Here is a 19,483-nt window from a genome sequence, read left to right on the forward strand (position 1 = left end):
TCCATAGAGCACAGATTCTTATCAGTCAAACACAAAGAGAAAACTACAGACGCTGAAAAACTTATTGTAATTTTTTCTTAACAGACTTAAACTCTGTGAGAACATGAGGGGGTGTCAGGAGGGGAGTCAGGGGAGGTTTCTGTGGGGAGTCGGGCGAGGATCCAGTCTCTGAGCAGCTCTAGTTCTGGCTGGCTCAGCTGGTGGTTCAGACCCGAAAAGGAGTGGAAGGAGGAAGGCAAGCCACTCTTCATCAGTCGCTCCGAAGTCTCCGCCCCCCAACGATGAAGAACAAGCTCATCACTGTCACCATGACACTGAAACATGGAGGGGAGGGGGAGGCCCGCTCTGTGACGCTCCTCCAATGCCTACCGTAACAAGAATATCACACTCGATCAATACTGATCAACAAAAATGACTTCACACTTTGTCAATATTGAACAACATTACTAAAATTACATCTGCTCAATAATGATCAGACTGATATTACACCTGAACTTTGCTGGTCAATATTAATGATATTATACCTGATCAATACTGAACAATATTACTGATGTACCTGATCAATATTGATTAAGACTGATATTATAACAATGTTGATCAATCATACTGATAAGAACTCTCTTTACTCTGAACTGTCAGCTGAGGAAAGTTCAGCGGACTGTCGTCGTTATAAACGTTATACAGGGTTATTTATAGTGTATTATAATTTCTTTCAATAATCAATAATCGTTAATGTTTCTGTTGATTTCTCTGGTATAAATCAGCTGGTTCACCTGGAAAGCCAAGGATTCCTTGTTGAGGGAAACTCGACAGAGCGAAAACTCCGCCCACATCAGGGTGGTGCCGACACACCAGGTGTAGAGCCATGGCCCCGCCCATTGAAAAACCCCCTGTAGAAAAGCAACAACAACGATCAGCTGTTTGTTGTTTAATGAGTAAAGTGATGAAAAGGTTCATCCCGTTACAGCAGCTCAGAGAGTCAGGTGGAAAATTCCCATTCCACATCATCAGCTGTTTTTAAAATCCTGGAATAAACCTGAGGCTTAATCTCACACATCTGGGTACATCTGGGCACGCTCTGTGCACATACCCATCTTCCTGTCAGAGAGAAGGAGAGTGAGAGGGGGAAGAAAACCTGCAAGGAAGAGGAAAGAAAGCAGAAGAAATGAAAACAGAGAAAGTGGGGGGAAAAAAGGAAACGGGTTAGAAAAAAGAAAAGAGAGAGAAAGAGAGCTAGAAAAAAGTGGAAAAAAGAAAATGAAGAGGTGGAAAAAATAAAGAAATGAAATGAAGAACTAGAGAAATTAAAGAAAGGAAATTAAGCAGTAGAGAAATTACAGAAATGACATGAAGAGCTGGAGAAAAGAAAGAAGGGAAATGAAGAGCTGGAGAACCATGAAAGGATGGAGTATGGTGGAAGAAAGGGGCGAGGTGAGGTTAAGAGGTGAATTTACTTAAAAACTTCATACTAATAAAATAGTTGTTCTATAGACTTTCTGAGCACTTAATGATCTCTCAGACAACTCATCACATTCACCCATTCACAGCATACTCCCCCATTCCTACCACATTCACCCATTCACAGCATACTCCCCCATTCCTACCACATTCACATCGCATCCCCCCATTCCTACCACATTCACACCATATTCACCCATTCCTGCCACATTCATCCATTCTCACCACATTCCCCCATTCACAACATATTCACCCATTCACACCACATTCCCCCATCCCTACCACATTCCACCATTCAAACCAGATTCACCCATTCCTACTGCATTTACACCATACCCCCATTCACATCACAGTCACCCATTCCTACCACATTCACATCACATTCATCCATTCACACTACATTCACCCATTCCCCAATTCACACCACATTCACCCATTCACACCACATTCATCCATTCACACTACATTCACCCATTCCCCAATTCACACCACATTCACCCATTCACACCACATTCATCCATTCATACCACATTTACCCATTCCTACCATATTCACCAATTCACACCACATTCCACAATCCCTACAGCATTTACATCACATTCCCCCATTCACACCATATTCACCCATTCACCAATTCACACCACATTCACCCATTCACATTCACCAATTAACACCACATTCACCCATTCCTACCACACTGAACCATTCCTCCCACATTCACCCATTCCTCCCATATTCACCCATTCCTACCACATTCATCCATTTACACTGCATTTACACATTCACCCATTCACACGACATTCCAGCATCTTCATCATCGTTGGGGTAACAGTGCAGGCTGTCATGTCTGTCGGCAGTGGTGTGATGTAACAGTCGTAGTACTTTATTTCCCTTACTTGAATGTTTTGAGGGGGTATCTGTACTTAATATATACATATATATGTATATATCATGAGGATAAGACCCTACCTGACAGAACACGCAACACAGCTTCTGGTTCAGGCTCTTGTAATGTCACGCATTGACTACTGCAACTCTCTACTGGCAGGCCTCCCTTCATGCACAGTTAAACCTCTGCAAATGATCCAGAACGCAGCAGCACGTCTGGTCTTCAACCAGCCTAAGACAGCTCATGTCACTCCCCTGCTCATTTCGCTACACTGGCCTCCAGTTGCAGCTCGCATCAGATACAAAACTCTAATCATGACTTACAAAGCAGTCACCAAAACCGCTCCAGTTTACCTGGAACCCCTCATCCAGGTCTACTGCCCTTCTCGCCCGCTACGCTCAGTCTCTGAAAAGCGCCTAGTGCTTCCAGCACACAAGGCCTCAAAATCACTAGCTGGACTCTTCTCTTCTGTTGTCCCTAAATGATGGAATGAATTGGCCAACTCCATTCAATCTGCAGAGTCCCTCTCTACTTTCAAAAGACAGCTAAAGACCCAGCTCTTTAGGAAGCACTATGCACTTAGCTAGACTGTTCTTCACTGTTGTCCCCAGTGGCAGACCATGTCGTCCAGCTACAATTGACTCACACTGTCCTGCTCTACCCAGGGAATCTGTGTTCAGCTCTTCAGTGACCCAGCACTTGGTACTTTGGTCATTATTGTGGTGATGTTAATTGTTGATGATGATAATGGAAGGACTTAAATTGTTTGGTTGCCTCATTGTAGATGAAAAGAAAAAAAAAATCTTATTTACTTTTGTGCATTGCCTTTACACTGCTTGGCAGTACCTGCACCCAAAAATTGACTTGAAGCACTTTGTTACTCTTACTGATCTTGTTTCCTCTTGTCTAGATCTTTGCTTGTGTTGTTCTTTTTCTCGTATGTACGTCGCTTTGAATAAAAGCGTCTGCTAAATGACATTGTAACATTGTAACATTGTATATATATGTATATGAGCCCTATGGAGTAGGGTTGGTTGTTTGTCTGAAAGCAGGTACTGGTGGGTTGCCTGTAAACTTTAATGTGCACAGTGAACAAGCTTTGAATTGCCATGACCTGGATGACTGAGAACCTTCAAAGAAATGTTAATATCTGTTTTGATCCCTTTCTTTTTATTAACATCATTTACTTTTACTTTAAATACTTTCGTACAAGCACAATTAGGAGAAATTCTCATGACAATGATTAGACACTTCAAGACTTTTACTGAACATATTTCAGAACAGCTGACTTTTACCAAAGTAATTTTCTGGTTTGATGTGTTCAATGTGGCTTTCAGGTACTTTCAGTTGTGATCACCTGACATCTGACCATCGTAACAGACAGGGAGATCGAGAAGTCCAGGTGTTGGCAGGTCTCCTCCCTGTGAACGTATAGCTGCATCTAAAAATATGACTAAATGAACCGTTGCACATCCTTTACTCTGAGTATGAACTTTTACCGTCTGGAAGAAGGTACAGATTCACCAAGTGTAAATTGAATCGTTTTAAAAACTCCTTTGTGACAATCTCTATCAGAATTTTAAATAGTAAATAGCGTGTTAGGGTTGGGACACTGTTACGGTGTTCTCTCTTTAAGACTATGCTGTGTGTTGTATGAATGTGTACTATCTATTGTATTTTTTCTTATTTATTTTTGTGTTCTTGTGTCATTGTGGTGATTTTTGAAGGAGCAGGTAACCTGTGCAGCACTGATATCAAAGACAAATTTCCTTACGGGGAAGGAAAAAGTACATCGTATCGTATCGCAACATAGCATTAAAAAAACATTAAAAGTGAAGAACGTCAAATTAGTTTTCTTTTAACAGAAGAATTATAAACAATAATAAAGTAAGACTTTTATCAGCATGAAACGCAACCTTTCTCTCACTGACTGGCAGACGTCAGAGAGTTTCCTCTCTGCGTGACTCAAAGACCAACGGCTCCTGCTAAAACCTTTTCCATGGAAACTTGTGGTGCTGCTGAGGTGCATTGTGGGTACATGGCGATGCTTAGTGACTGCACAGAGTATTTATAGCTAATGACCAAATGTTATGATTTACTGAGATAATATTTCAGCGGTTTCCCAAGACCATGTGTTTTTATACTCACTTGATCGTGACTCTCTCTCTCTCTCTCTCTCTCACTCGCTCGCTGGCTCGCACGCACGCACGCACGCACGCACGCACACGCACGCACGCACGCACGCACGCACACGCACACACACACACACACTCACACACACACACACACACACTCACACACACTCACACACACTCACACACACTCACACACACTCACACACAGTCCCTCTGTTGTGTAACTCTTTCCTCTTTGTCTCTCTCACCGAGCAGTTCATGTTGTAGTTTTGTTCCTCTGACACTTTTCTCAGGTTTAATATTTTTAAGTTTACTCTGTAATATTTGTGTTGTCAGGTGTTTCTTGGTGTTGTCAGGTGTTTCTTGGTGTTGTCAGGTGTTTCTTGGTGTTGTCGGGTGTTTCTTGGTGTTGTCAGGTGTTTCTTGGTGTTGTCGGGTGTTTCTTGGTGTTGTCAGGTGTTTCTTGGTGTTGTCGGGTGTTTCTTGGTGTTGTCAGGTGTTTCTTGGTGTTGTCGGGTGTTTCTTGGTGTTGTCAGGTGTTTCTTGGTGTTGTCGGGTGTTTCTTGGTGTTGTCAGGTGTTTTTTTGGTGTTGTCAGAAGTTGTCACTTGTCAGATGCAAAGGAAGACAGCTTTAAAACATTAATATTCATATTCTCCATTACCGATGACGATGCGTTGTTTGGGGATCCCGGCTTGGACCTGGTCCTGGATCAGGGATCCTAAAGTGTCACACATGTGGTCTATGGACTCCAAGTGTTCAGGACAGTCAGGTGAGATCTTCTGGCGGTCAAACCAGACATTAGACAGAGCCCCTCTCATGGGAGTGTATGGCCTGATGAAGGTCAGAGGACACACACATGAAGCATAGTCAGATAACACCTGTTCAGGTAAAGTGTAGTCTCTGAGGGTTGAGATTACATAACCTGATTTCAAAATTAAAACATATTAAAATAATAAAAATATCAAACTGTTAAAATAGAACCTCCACATCACAGATTTAAAAATCAAACACATAAATAACAATTATTAAATTCAAACTTAAAATGAATATAACATATTAAAGTCAGACACATCTGTAATTAGGTATACAACACCTGTACCTAGGAGGAGCTGTGGGGTAAATCAACTTGATGTGACTGAATACCAGATCAGGAACCAGAACTTCTTTGACCCAGTTCCTCAGACCGGAACCAGTATCTCCTAAACAGAAACCAGGATCCAGATAATTATACAGACTGTTTAGACAGGACTATTAATTAACCCATACTCTGTTAATCTGTAATCCATACTATGTTAACTAGTCCATAATTTGATAACTAACCCATACTGTGTTAACTAACCCATAGTATGCTAACTAACCTGTCAGTGTCAGGTTTAATTAACCCTTTAAATTCCAGCATATCATCTGTTCAGCACACTAATTTTGTCTTCTAGTTATTGTGGCTTGTTTCAATTCATTTCATTGTGTTCTCTGTTCCTCTTTATCTTTACTAATTCATCCGTGAACTCTTCAGTTGTACCGGTGAAATTTAAAATCATTATGTTATTCTTTACATTTTCTTTGCCCCTACATGTTGATTTTTTTTAGAAAAAGAATCATTATAATTGTTTTAAGAAATTAAAACAGACAGTAGATTCTAAATCTATTTTATGAATGTACTGAGTCAGCTCAGTCACCAGAGGCCTTGATGTCAGAAGGCAAAATTTAGAACTAGTGTACAAATCTATAGTTGAATGTGTCATTCCTTCGCCCTGCCGTTCACTTGAATTGTAGAAATAAAACTCTAAGATTCTGGGGTGCTGGTGGCCTAGCGGTCTAAGCGCCCCACATATAGAGGCTATAGTCCTCGTCGCAGGGGTTGCCGGTTCGATTCCCGGCTGGTCGACCATTTCCTGCATGTCTTCCCCCGCTCTCTGCTCCCCACATTTCCTGTCTCTCTTCACTATCCTATCAAATAAAGGCAAAAAGCCCAAAAAATATAACTTTAAAAAAAAAAAAAAAAAAAACTCTAAGATTCTATCAAATGGGATGCAGAACAGTGGGCAGACCACAAAAACCTTTATCTCAACTTTTCACTGACAGGACGAGGAAGAAAGATCATTATAACAGATAATTCCCATCCTGTTTGACACTCTGAGCTCAGGGAGGCGCTAAAGAGTCCCTCTGACAACTAATAATAACATGTTTAAGAAGCCTTTCATTCCAAGGGGGATATCAACCTCACAGAATAACTGATGAGATGTAAACTATGACATGACCTGTGTTTAATAAATCTGCAGCTCTGTTTTATTAACTGTGAATAGAGATGTTTGGTATATTAATGGATGACAGGTGTATTTTTCAACTGTGCTCTGAAGGAAAACGTTCAAACTGAACCCAGTCTCCCCTACAGCTGAAACCATGAGCATGACAGGGTCATTAATGAGTTAACACAACAGTATCCTTCACAGCAGCAGGATCATTGTTTACCGTAATAACTCTAAAGGCGTTTTTTGACCAGAGGAACTTTACCCTGGAACTAGGGACTTTACCCCTGAACTACATGCGTTTGACCAACGGACCCAGGGCGAAAAAGTAGTTCAGGGGTAGATAATCTCCCCTCTAAAAGCCCCTGCTAGGGGGGTCGTACTTTTCAAAGGCCCTGGGGCTTTACGGGGGCAGGGCCTGCAATGCTGAGAGTGTTTGATTCGTAGATTAAACACAGTGTTTTTATTCCGCCCGTCGTCCACAATAACATCACACACGTGTGATTCACTTGATTTTTCTTTCTTTCATTTGTTCTATCTTTATTGTATGTGTGTGTACTTTTCAAAAGAAGAAGCTGTAATTCACTTTATTTAGCAGCTTGTAACAGAAGTTTTCTCTAAAGCCATCGCGAATGCGTCTCTCCCGGTGTTACAGTTTTAAAAGTGACCCTGTAAACTGGAGACCTTCAGCTGAATGTAACGGTGTTTGTGTAGTTTACACAGCTGTTGAAACACAGAGGGAGTTTTAAGACTCAATATCCTCACCAGATAAGTATTTAATGATTGTCTAAAGACGAGGGATGCATCCGGCTAAAAGTCGGCAGTTAACAGGGTCGCGGTTTAAACTAAAACACCGGTGAATCTCTGCCACGGCTCTTTGAGTTAAAAACGATTTTAAAGCCGTGTTGAAACATCTTTGCTCCTTGCGCTTATCAGTGAATCCATCTGTGATGAATTATAGCACCATCTAAAACAGCGTGAGCTGAGTCTCTTCCATGCTAACAGGCTAACTGTTGTGTTGCTCATAATGATACCTGCCTGTCAGTCTGCTTCTATGGGGTCATCTGTGATGAATGGCCTTCGTCTTTGTTTTACTGCCCTCAACTGGTCTGGTGGTGTAGTGTATTTACTTTTTAGTTCCTCCATATGTCACTGGCCTGATTTGCACAATCTGGGCTTAAAGACCCCAGAACTCTTGTTGAAATGCACCTTAATACACTTATCTCTTCTCAGCAGCAGGATCCTCTTTTACCATAATAACTCTAATACACTCATCTCTTCAAATCAGCAGGATCATGTTTTACCTTAATAACTCTAATACACTCATCTCTTCAAATCAGCAGGATCATGTTTTACCTTAATAACTCTAATACACTCATCTCTTCAAATCAGCAGGATCCTCTTTTACCATAATAACTATAATACACTCATCTCTTCAAATCAGCAGGATCCTCTTTTACCTTAAAGGTGGAGTAGGAGATCCTGAGAAAGCCGCAGCAGTTAGCTTGATTTTGAAAGCACACAGCCGAACAGAGCCCTCCCCCTCCATTCAGAGCAGCCTGTAGGGAGAGGGGAGGGACACGCCTCCAAACACATGAACGCGCTGTGGCAGACTCCAGCTGGAGGATGACGTCATGATAGATAACTGTGGAGCGGCGAGCGATTGACTTTATTTTCATCGGAGGAAAAACACGTCTATCTCCCATGTAAGTAAACCGCTTATATTTCCACATTAAAAAAATATGTAATTAGTTAGAATGCACAGCATAGCCTGCATGTTAGCTTTATGTGTGTTTGTTTTTATCATCTGAAATACAGCTAGAGCAAGTTGTTGCTGCCGGGCTAATAACTCCGGCTAGCCATGTTTATTTTTATTTAGCATGTCATGATGTTTAGTTACTAGACGGCTACAGTGCCTATATATTGATTAGCGTTCACCATTGTTGACAGTCTTCATTTTCGTGTTGGAACTACAACATATTGACTGTTTTTTGTGCTTGTTAGAGCTCTCATGATGACTGCTGATTACGATCCTGAGCCAAGCACCTCAGGTCGGAGAGGACGAGACCGGGGTCGAGTGCAAGGCAGAGCCATACGAGCGAGAGGGAGAGCAACGACCGGGGACGAGCTCCAGATCCTGGGGACAGCAACAGAAAGTTCCGCCATGCTGCACTGACAGGTTGTTGTCTGGCAGCATGGAGCACTTGGTGCAGGTCATAGAGGAGTAATACCTTGTTGCTGTATCTGGAAAATCCGTGACCCTTCCACATGGACAGTATAAAGGTTTCAGTGGAGAGTGAATGTAACTATGACATGATTACATACAATACATGTATGGTGACCCTTTAGTTCCTTTGTATATATTTTATCTTTATGTAAAAAAATACTTGAGTGTGCTGTGTATACATTTGTTAAATAAATCTTTAAATTTACACTGGCCTTCTCTCTTCAAATCACAAAATAATTTAAATCCATATCAAGTAACATACAACATTATAAACAAATAATTGCAATATCAAAGAGTTGTTTTACAGTTACTTTTATTAGAAAATGTATTTATTACAGAAATAAAAATAATGGCTGTTGAAGGTAAACATGTTGGCGTGGATCATCCGGCCTCCTTGTTCTCTTCTTTGGCATCCCCCAGTTGCTGTCAGCTTTCTGTGCAGGATTGTGCTCTGGAGGTCTGTGATGTACTTGTAGTCCTTACCCACCTTCATTGTGTACAGGCTCCACTTTTTTGACTTCTTGTTAAATATTGTGCAATACCTGACATAGAAGAAAGAATCAGAAGTTTAGTCAAAGGTTCTCATTATCTTACAGCACTGTGCATTTGATTTCGATCATAATAACCCTTCCTTCAGCCCCATATGTAAACAGTTATTTCTTCTAGCCATGCAAGGAGTTGACACCACTATCACTAGTGTCTGCTTAGTGCCTACTGCAGTGTGTATTGTGCACATATGGTACATATACTGTATTTCTTATTGATATCTTGAATATTATCTAATATTTTCAGAGTAAGTGATGTCAAAATGTGCTCTCTCCCTCTTTGGAGAGGAAGACTGTGCCCACAGATTATTAATACAATTATTCTGTGTATTTGATTTCTCGTTGAACACTTTTATTCATGCTTTGCTTCACCAAACCAAGCTTTTAGAGAAGCAGCTAACATTCACAGGATTTTTTATCAGCCAAACTTTTTGTCTCTCATCTCTTTAGTCTGTATGGTGTGGTCTCAGATTGCGATTTAGCATGCAGATCACGTGAAGTGAAAGAGAATGGTTTGGATTTTATTTTGTGCGGACATTAAAAAAAAAACCTTCTGCGTACGTAAATCAAAAATAGCTCATAATAAAAAAGAGAGCAGTATTTATACCTCCACGCAAGCAGTGGTCAAAGCAACGTTCATGTTCATGGAGTTCTTATCGGGCCTGAAACTCACCGGTCAGAGGGGGACTCCGAACACATGAAACAGCTGGGGTGGAGGCCTCTGCGTCCCGTGTTTTAACGGTGTGGACGTCGATGTTTCCTTCTCGTAGCTATGAAAACACAGACAAGACGGCATTTAGACTTAGTACAACACCCCATTCATGCTGATAAAGAGCAACCGAAGAGCTACCAGCTAACAGACTGTATACAGGTCTCTATAAAGAGCTAGCAGCTAACAGACTGTGTACAGGTCTCTATAAACAGAGCTACCAGCTAACAGACTGTATACAGGTCTCTATAAACAGAGCTACCAGCTAACAGACTGTATACTGGTCTCTATAAACAGAGCTACAAGCTAACAGACTGTGTACAGGTCTCTATAAACAGAGCTACAAGCCGTTAGCCGGCCGCTAGCATTAGCCGAAGTTATCGCTAGCTGTCTCATAGATGAACAAAACCATGAACACAAAGACAAATGAAATGACATGATTACCTGTCCAGTAGAAAATCAGCAACCATGGCGTCGCTTCAGAGACCCTTCAAATCCTTCAGCCGTCGCAGAAATGCATCCCGAATATTGACTCGTGTTTGTATCTTCATCCAGTGTTTTTAAGTCGTCTCCTTTTCCATCACAGTCTCCCTCTTCTTGCTCTGTGTAGCGGCAGAACTTGAGGGCAGAAGTTGAGCTAAATCGTTGGTTTCTCTCTCTCTGACATGTTTATCAGATGTTCTGCGTTAGTGAACAGCCTGTTGATGACGATCTCAGTCAGGTCACGCGCACTCCTGTAAACAGGAGGTGTGTCTTTCGGCAGGTCACAGGTCATCCGGCCGGTCAGCCAATCATTGCGCTCGGTGGCGAATGAATGATTGGACGAACTTATTGCAGTCTAGCTGCTGACACAGACAACTGAGATTTCTCATCTCAGTGTTAGATCACTTTGTGTATTACTCCCTATCGATGTATACATCGCTTTTTGCTCGTGATTGAGAAAAATGCATCAAAATAACATGTCCTACTCCACCTTTAATAACTCTAATACACTCATCTCTTCAAATCAGCAGGATCATGTTTTACCTTAATAACTCTACTACACTCATCTCTTTAAATCAGCAGGATCCTCTTTTACCTTAATAACTCTAATACACTCATCTCTTCAAATCAGCAGGATCATGTTTTACCATAATAACTCTAATACACTCATCTCTTCAAATCAGCAGGATCATGTTTTACCTTAATAACTCTAATACACTCATCTCTTTAAATCAGCAGGATCCTCTTTACCTTAATAACTCTAATACACTCATCTCTTCAAATCAGCAGGATCATGTTTTACCTTAATAACTCTAATACACTCATCTCTTCAAATCAGCAGGATCATGTTTTACCTTAATAACTCTAATACACTCATCTCTTTAAATCAGCAGGATCCTCTTTTACCTTAATAACTCTAATACACTCATCTCTTCAAATCAGCAGGATCATGTTTTACCATAATAACTCTAATACACTCATCTCTTCAAATCAGCAGGATCATGTTTTACCTTAATAACTCTAATACACTCATCTCTTCAAATCAGCAGGATCCTCTTTTACCTTAATAACTCTAATACACTCATCTCTTCACACCGTAATAACTGAGCAGACTGAAGCCTACACGTGACAAAATAAACGACCATACCTTACAGGTAAGAGAGACTGGTGACAACAATTCCCCTTTACCTGCTAGGGTCAGTCACACACACACACACACACACACACACACACACACACACACAGTCAGTCAGTCAGTCAGACACACACACACACACACACACACACACACACACACACATACATACACACACACACACACACACACACACACACACACACACACACACACGATGCAGAGATTCAGAGATTCAGACCTGAGCCGTGCAGAAATATGACGGAGGCAGTTTGTTTGGTCGTCGGAGAAACTGCACATATCTGAAGTTTTCTTACTGCAGCCATGACAGTCTAACGGAAATCACGCGAGATTAGTCCTACAATACCATCAAACCTCGCGAGAACCAATGCTCTTCTTCTTCTTCTTCTTCTTCTTCTTCTTCTTCTTCTTCTTCTTCTTCTTCTTCTTCTTCTTCTTCTTCTTCTTCTTCTTCTTCTCCTTCTCCTTCTTCTTCTTCGTTTCACGGTTGTTGGCATCCAGCTTAATAGTGCATTATTTTTTACAGTCTATGATTACCGCCCCAGAATCAAGGCTTCTTCTTTCTAAACATTTTCAAATGGAAATGTAATTTTATTCAAAAAATACTTATACCAGTACTACTACTACTACTACCAATACTATTACTACTGCTAATAATAATAATGGTGATAATGATAACAAAAATATTTATAACAATAATGATAAGAATAATAAGAATAATGATGATGATAAAATTAATAGTAGTAATAATCAAAACAATCCTAACAATCATAATAATCATAATATTCATAATATTTATAATAATAATATGAAAAAAAAATGATGAAAATAATTTTAAGAATAACAAAAAATAATGATAATAGTGCGCTCTGACCAGTCCTTCACTGAATGATGTTCCCCTGGTCCGAGCCCCCATGGTTCAGTTCTGCATCAGCAAATGAAATAAGCTTCACTGGACTTGGACCTGTTGTTGACAGCTTAAATTTTCCTGTTAGAACTACAATGAGAAAAGTCTATGTAAGAGCAAAAAGATCCGCTGTCGCCTCAAGTTTAGTTTTTATAAATAAACCATCCACAATTTCGATTTTATCTCCATTCCCTTCAGTGAAATTGTTTTGTTAAATATCAGGGCTCAAGACTTTTATCATAAAGAATTTTATAAACTCAAATAATCTTGATTTTATGTTTTTAACTGAGACATGGCTTAAACATGGGGATACCTATCAGGTAAATGAAGTATGCCCCCCGATGTATGATTGTTTTAATCAGCCTAGACTAAAGGGAAGAGGTGGGGGCCTGGCTGTAGTATTTAACAAAAAATTCAAATGCTCTCTCATTAAAATAAACGACTTCAGTAGTTTTGAGGTTCTTGTTTTTATGATTAAGGGTGAGACACCCACCCTCTGTGCAATCATCTATCGAACCCCTCACTCTACAATAGACTTTCTATCTGAATTCTCAGATTTTTTTATCATCTTTATTTCTTATCCGTAATAGAATTATTTTAGCAGGTGATTTTAATATTCTTATTTATGTGCCCTCTGATTCACTTGCAAAAGAGTTTCTGATCACTGTCGATTCTTTGGTTTACAACAACATGTTGTTGGCCTACACATTATCGAGGGCACACCTTGGATTTGGTTTTTACATATGGTATGAACACTGACTCTCTTTTAACAACTGACCTGTTCGTATCTGATCATCTATGTATTTTATTTGATTGCACTATTTTAACGATTTTAATGAGGAAACTTTCCAAATTTTTAACACATTTTCCTGATAGCAATACTCCAATGCAAAATGTATTAGACACAGAAACACTGATGAATGAATTTAATCTCATTTGCACATCCACTTTTGACCACGTTGCACCTTTTTAAACGAAATGTACTCGAAATACAAAAGTAGAACCTTGGATGAATATTGAAATTCGTAAGTATAAAAGAGAATGTAGAAAGGTAGAAAGAAGATGGAGGAAAACAAAGCTACAAGTGCACTGTCAACAAATGAAAGCATACATAATGTCCTTTAATGAACAGGTCAGAAATGCAAGAGTCAATTATTGTTCTGTTTTAATTCAAACTAATAAGCACAATCCCAAAACCCTTTTTAACACAGTGGACAGACTTTTAAATCCGGTACGTTTGAATCAGCCTGAATCATCAAGTGAAGTACTGTTTATATTGTAAATAGTATGTCCATTATTTCAAACTATTTACTAACTATATAATGGTTATCACTGTCCCATTGATGTCAGACTGTGAGGAGCCAATCACATCACAGATTTAATTTCCTCTAAGTTTAATGACATTGTTTGCTTTATATATTTCTTTTGCACTTTGTCTACTCTGTTACTGTAACACTTGAATTTCCCCGTGTGGGACGAGTAAAGGAAGCTCTTATCTTATGCTATTTAAATGTGTGTGTGTGTGTGTGTGTGTGTGTGTGTGTGTGTGTGTGTGTGTGTGTGTGTGTGTGTGTGTGTGTGTGTGTGTGTGTGTGTGTGAGGGTGAGGGTGTGGGTGTGTTTGTGTGAGGGTGAGGGTGTGGGTGTGTTTGTGTGAGGGTGAGGGTGTGGGTGTGAACAGTAGCTCTCTCTGATGTTTCCTGAGTGAACAGATCTCCTCTGTGTCACACTGCAGGGTTCAGACTGGCCAGAGCTCCGTTTACTGAGGACTGTGTTTATATGTTTGAGATGTGAGAGCCTCACTCAGCACACACACACACACACACACACACACACACACACACACACACACACACACACACACACACACACACATGCACAGTGTTGTAAAAGAGCAGGTAGACAGTGTTTTACAGTAGATGTATGGTGCCTGGGTTTTGGTACCTCCACTGATTCATAAAGGTGGTCTGACGTGTAGTTCGGTTTTAGCTCCAGAACTGGACCTCATGTCCACTAGAGGAAGGACGTGACTCACGCTGAAATACAAACTCCAGGCTCTTAGCACACCTCCATATACTGACGTAAGCAGGAGGGTCTCTCTAAGGTAGGTCCAGCCCTCAGGTGGGAACAGTCCTCAGGTGTGTCCAGTCCTCAGATGGGAACTGTCCTCAGGTGGGAACAGTCCTCTGATGGGTCCAATCTTCAGGCAGGTCCAGTCCTCAGGTGGGAACAGTCCTTAGGTGGGTCCAGTCCTCAGGTGGGTCCAGTCCTCAGGTGGGTCCAGTCAACAGCGTCTCAGGTTCTTGTGTGGGCTTGAAGCAGACTCTCACGCTTATGGTGCATTCAATGACTCTTGTGTTAGTGTTTGTTACATTTCCACTCACCGTTCCTCCTCTACTCTGATAATCCAGAGCACACAGCGCTGCAGGAGCCTCCTTAGTCAAAACAGCTGTCAATCATGATGTCAAACCTCCTCTTTTTATATCATCAATAACTAATTCAAGGTCATCAAAGTGAGTAAAGTGTTATATCGTACACAGTGACTTATAGAGTTAGTCACAACACGTAGGTTGTTTCCTTGACACTCAAGTGGGATTTTTTTCGATTGGCTCATTGATTGATTGATTGATTGATTGATTGATTGATTGATTGATTGATTGATTGATTGATTGATTGATTGATTGATTGATTGATTGAGAAACACGCATAGTCAGTTGCAGTAGAGTTTGTAACATGAAGTCAATAACGTGGTTAAAGTAACAGTGGGGCGCTGGTGGCCTAGCGGTATAAGCGCCCCACATACAGAGGCTACAGTCCTCGTCGCCAGTTTGATTCCTGGCCGGTGACCGTCTTCCCTCACTCTCTACTCCCCACATTTCCTGTCTCTCTTCAGCTGTCCTATGAAATAAAGGCAAAGAAGCCCAAAAAATATATAACTTTAAAAAAGTAACAGTGATATTAACACTTAGTGTTTGTTGCATGGACAGATCAGAGGTCTGTACATTTAGAGTTATGCTCAGTTTAGTTTCTAACATCACAGTCTGGTTCTAAGTTAATGCTCTCGCTGTCTCTGTGAGGAATACAGAAGAGAGCACATTCTTCTTCAATGAAAACCAGATTGTGTGTGTGTGTGTGTGTGTGTGTGTGTGTGTGTGTGTGTGTGTGTGTGTGTGTGTGTGTGTGTGTGTGTGTGTGTGTGTGTGTGTGTGTGTGTGTGTGTGTGTGTGTCTACTGTTGAGATAAAGGTTTCTCACCTGACGGATGTCCGTGTGTCTGTATATGACAGTTCAGGCTCCAGGTGTTTCAGTCTCACTCTGGTGTTACCTGTCATTCTCTCATCTGCTTTAGTGTTCAGATCATAACCTCTTCATATCTTTATGCTGCACATCTTTAACAGGCAGAAACCTCAAGAAGAAGCATTATACAGCATTTCATACATGGACATTAAACTTTCTTATGAAATATAAAAAAGGTCCATGTCATAGCAGAAGTGATTATTGGTGAAGGCCCAAGGTAAACCTTTTCTCCTCCCTCTGTTTCTGTAGATAGGACCCCCAAGGTCAGCTCAGCTTTTACTTATCGGCTTGGAGCCTAATCAAACTTAGGTAATCAAAACAGATTTCAGAGTGAACAATCAGGGTATTTCTCCTTACCTGGTTTAGATTAAACCAGGATCAGGCCTCAGCATGAGGTCTACAGATAACACACACTCACACAGATACGCAAACACACACACACACACACACACACACACACACACACACACACACACACACACACACACACACACACACACACACACACACACACACACAATTACTTGTCTGACAGCTGCAGGATTCCTGAGCAGGTCTGAGCTTATGTTGGACTCATTGACCCTCTTCCCTCTTCGCCACTTTTATAATCATCATCATCTTCACTGTACTTGTCCCCCGTCCTCTTACTCTGCCCATCCCTCCTCATCCTCATCTTCCTCCTCCGTTCCCTCTTACTCCTCCTCTTCTTCAGGTGTCAGGTGTTATCAGTGTCTGCTTGTGTGATGAAGACTTGACATTGATGAAGAGAGAAAGCAGCTTAGCCCTGCAGCACTCGGCTGTCCACTCCACTCACATCTTCATCACTGAGTTGAGACGCTCCATGAGGAAGAGGAGGAGCACATCTGAGTGCGAGGAAGCTCAGAAGGAGTCAGGTAGACTCAGGTGAGTCACCCTGAGGCAGCAGGTGAGCAGAAGTTCATCTGATGTGTGAGCAGCTGAATGTTAAAGAGGAGCAGATTAATTCAGTGAAACCTGAGCACAGGTGAGCCTGCAGGCAGAGAGGAGCTGTGTAATGGGGAAGAGGCTCCAGGTGTGAATAATGAGCAGGTTACCTGAGAAGTGACTTATATAAAAGAAGGAACGCCTGAACATGTAGGTCTTTCTGCAGATCATAAAAAACATAAAGTCATAGTCTTTAACATCGGAAATACAAACTTAAACACAAACAGAACTCTGTGAATAGGAGGCCAATTTAATCATGCTTACACACCTTTATGTAGGCATGTGACAAAACCCATCACCATCTGTGTTTGAGGATAGGTGAATCATCAAACACATTGCCTTTGAGTTTTCAGTTACAGATGGTGAGCTAAGAGGAGGAGAAGTGTTCAGGAGCATCTGCAGGAAGTGTAGCTTCAGCTCAGCTGATTAAAAACCATGTTTCAACAGAACTGAAAGTTTTTTTCTGCTCATTGTGTTTGATTTTAAAATAAAAAATTCATCAACTTTTAATAAAGAATATGAAGAGCTTCCTCTCATCATGTTAACGTCCGCTCTATAAAACCAGAATGACTATAAATTAATATTTGAATTCAACAAACACAGCCACTCAGGATTAAATCTCTGATCCGTTTCAGTGCATACAAATGATTAAACTTCAAACCGTCTGCAGGTCAAACTTTAACTTTTTTACAGGAGCCAAACATTTCTGAACAGACTGCATTCAACACAGAGCACAGGTACAAGACAAGTTATCTTCCCCTCAGGTTCAGGTATTCTCTTGCACCTGGTCTGCCATCTGATGAGCTCAAGGTTACCTTTAATTCACATCTGAATAACCTGGGACTAACTCATAATTATCCTGACTAATATGTGTGATGTGTTCAATGACCAAACAACGAGCTGAGATAAAAAAAAAATACAACGCTTTCAGCAGATTAAGTTGTTTTGTTTTCAATGAGATCTTCAGGTGTGTTGGCCTGTCTCAGGTAATATATTGCAGCTGTGTTTATTAGCCATAGATTTTCTATGTGAAGACTTTCTGGATAACACTGTTTCACGTTTTAATTGCTTTAAAATATAAAATAACAACAAGAATTTATTTATAAGAAGAAGAAACAACAACAGAATTTAATGAAGTTGTGTCATGAAATACAAACATAAAATTACTGGATGACTTTTACGTTGAGAGACTTTAAAACATATTTTTATGTTCAGATTCAGATTTGAAAGACACTAAGGGCCTGATCTACTAAGATCCCAGATAACAAGCGCTGAATTGCGTGTGCAAACTAAAAAATTGCACCTGCATGTTGCAGGTGATCTACTATGATTGCGTGCGCAATTGAAAACTCTTTGTCGTCTCTTTGTTGTCTCTTTGTTGTCTCTTTGTTGTGTCTCTGTCATCTATTTGTTGTTGTTGTTTTGTTGTGTTTTTGTTTGTCTCACTGTCGTATCTTTGTTATATCTTTGTTGTGTTTTTCTTTGTCGCTCTGTTGTCTCTTTGTTGTCTCTTTGTTTGTCTCTCTGTTGTCTCTTTGTTGTGTCTCTGTTGTATCTTTGTTGTCTCTCTGTCTTGTCTTTGTTGTATCTTTGTTGTCTCTTTGTTGTCTCTTTGTTGTCTTTCTGTTTTGTCTTTGTTTGTCTCTTTGTTGTGTTTTTGTTGTCTCTGTCTGTCTTGTCTTTGTTTTGTCTTTGTTTGTCTTTTGTCTTGTCTTTGTTGTCTCTATGCTGTCTTTCTGTTTTGTCTTTGTTTGTCTCTTTGTTGTGTCGTTGTTGTCTCTGTCTTGTCTTTGTTTTGTCTTTGTTTATCTCTTTGTTGTGTCTTTGTTGTCTCTCTGTCTTGTCTTGTCTTTGTTTGTCTCTCTGATGTGTCTTTGTTGTCTCTCTGTCTTGTCTTTGTTTTGTCTTTGTTATATCTTTGTTGTGTTTTTCTTTGTCGCTCTGTTGTCTCTTTGTTGTGTCTCTGTCTCTTCTTGTTGTGTGTCTGTTTTGTCTTTGCTTTGTCTTTGTTTGTCCTGTCTTGTCTTTGTTTGTCTCTCTGACGTATCTTTTTTATATCTTTGTTGTGTTTTTCTTTGTCTCTGTTGTCTCTTTGTTTGTTTCTCTGTCGTCCTTTTGTTGTGTCTCTGTCTTGTCTTTGTTGTCTCTTTGTTGTCTCTCTGTTTTGTCTTTGTTGTCTCTCTATCTTGTCTTTGTTTTGTCTTTGTTTGTCTGTTTGTCTTGTCTTTGTTGTCTTTCTGTTGTGTCTTTGTTGTCTCACTGTCTTGTCTTTGTTTTGTCTTTGTTTGTGCCTTTGTCGTCTCTCTGTACTGTATTTATTTTGTCTTTGTTTGTCTCTCTGTTGTGTCTTTGATGAATAGACATTACCCCTCCCTCAGGCCTGGAGTTTCAGTCTGTTTGATTGATGGGGACAGCTGTTCAGCCGGACCCATGCATGAGTCTGATGAACCCTGACATTCACAGATAAT

At 40.5% G+C, this 19,483-nt stretch overlaps 1 protein-coding gene and 1 long non-coding RNA gene across 2 annotated transcripts in view; one reads left to right on the top strand and one right to left on the bottom strand.

The window, feature by feature from the left end:
• On the bottom strand, positions 1-12,233 carry lyplal1 (lysophospholipase like 1). Its single transcript, XM_034698610.1, is given in 6 exon segments — positions 1-365; positions 774-800; positions 802-890; positions 5,146-5,315; positions 5,584-5,683; positions 12,071-12,233. Coding segments are annotated over 6 exon segments (750 nt in total). The 5' UTR covers positions 12,156-12,233; the 3' UTR covers positions 1-86.
• The window catches only part of LOC117823417, an 11,338-nt gene continuing 3,604 nt past the window's right edge, over positions 11,750-19,483 (top strand). Inside the window, exons 1-2 of the long non-coding RNA XR_004633397.1 lie at positions 11,750-11,848; positions 16,765-16,955. This is a non-coding gene — a long non-coding RNA (uncharacterized LOC117823417). The remainder of the gene's footprint in view (positions 11,849-16,764; positions 16,956-19,483) is intronic.

Source organism: Notolabrus celidotus, chromosome 12 (assembly GCF_009762535.1).
Source record: "Notolabrus celidotus isolate fNotCel1 chromosome 12, fNotCel1.pri, whole genome shotgun sequence".
In the NCBI taxonomy this organism is placed as follows: domain Eukaryota; kingdom Metazoa; phylum Chordata; class Actinopteri; order Labriformes; family Labridae; genus Notolabrus; species Notolabrus celidotus.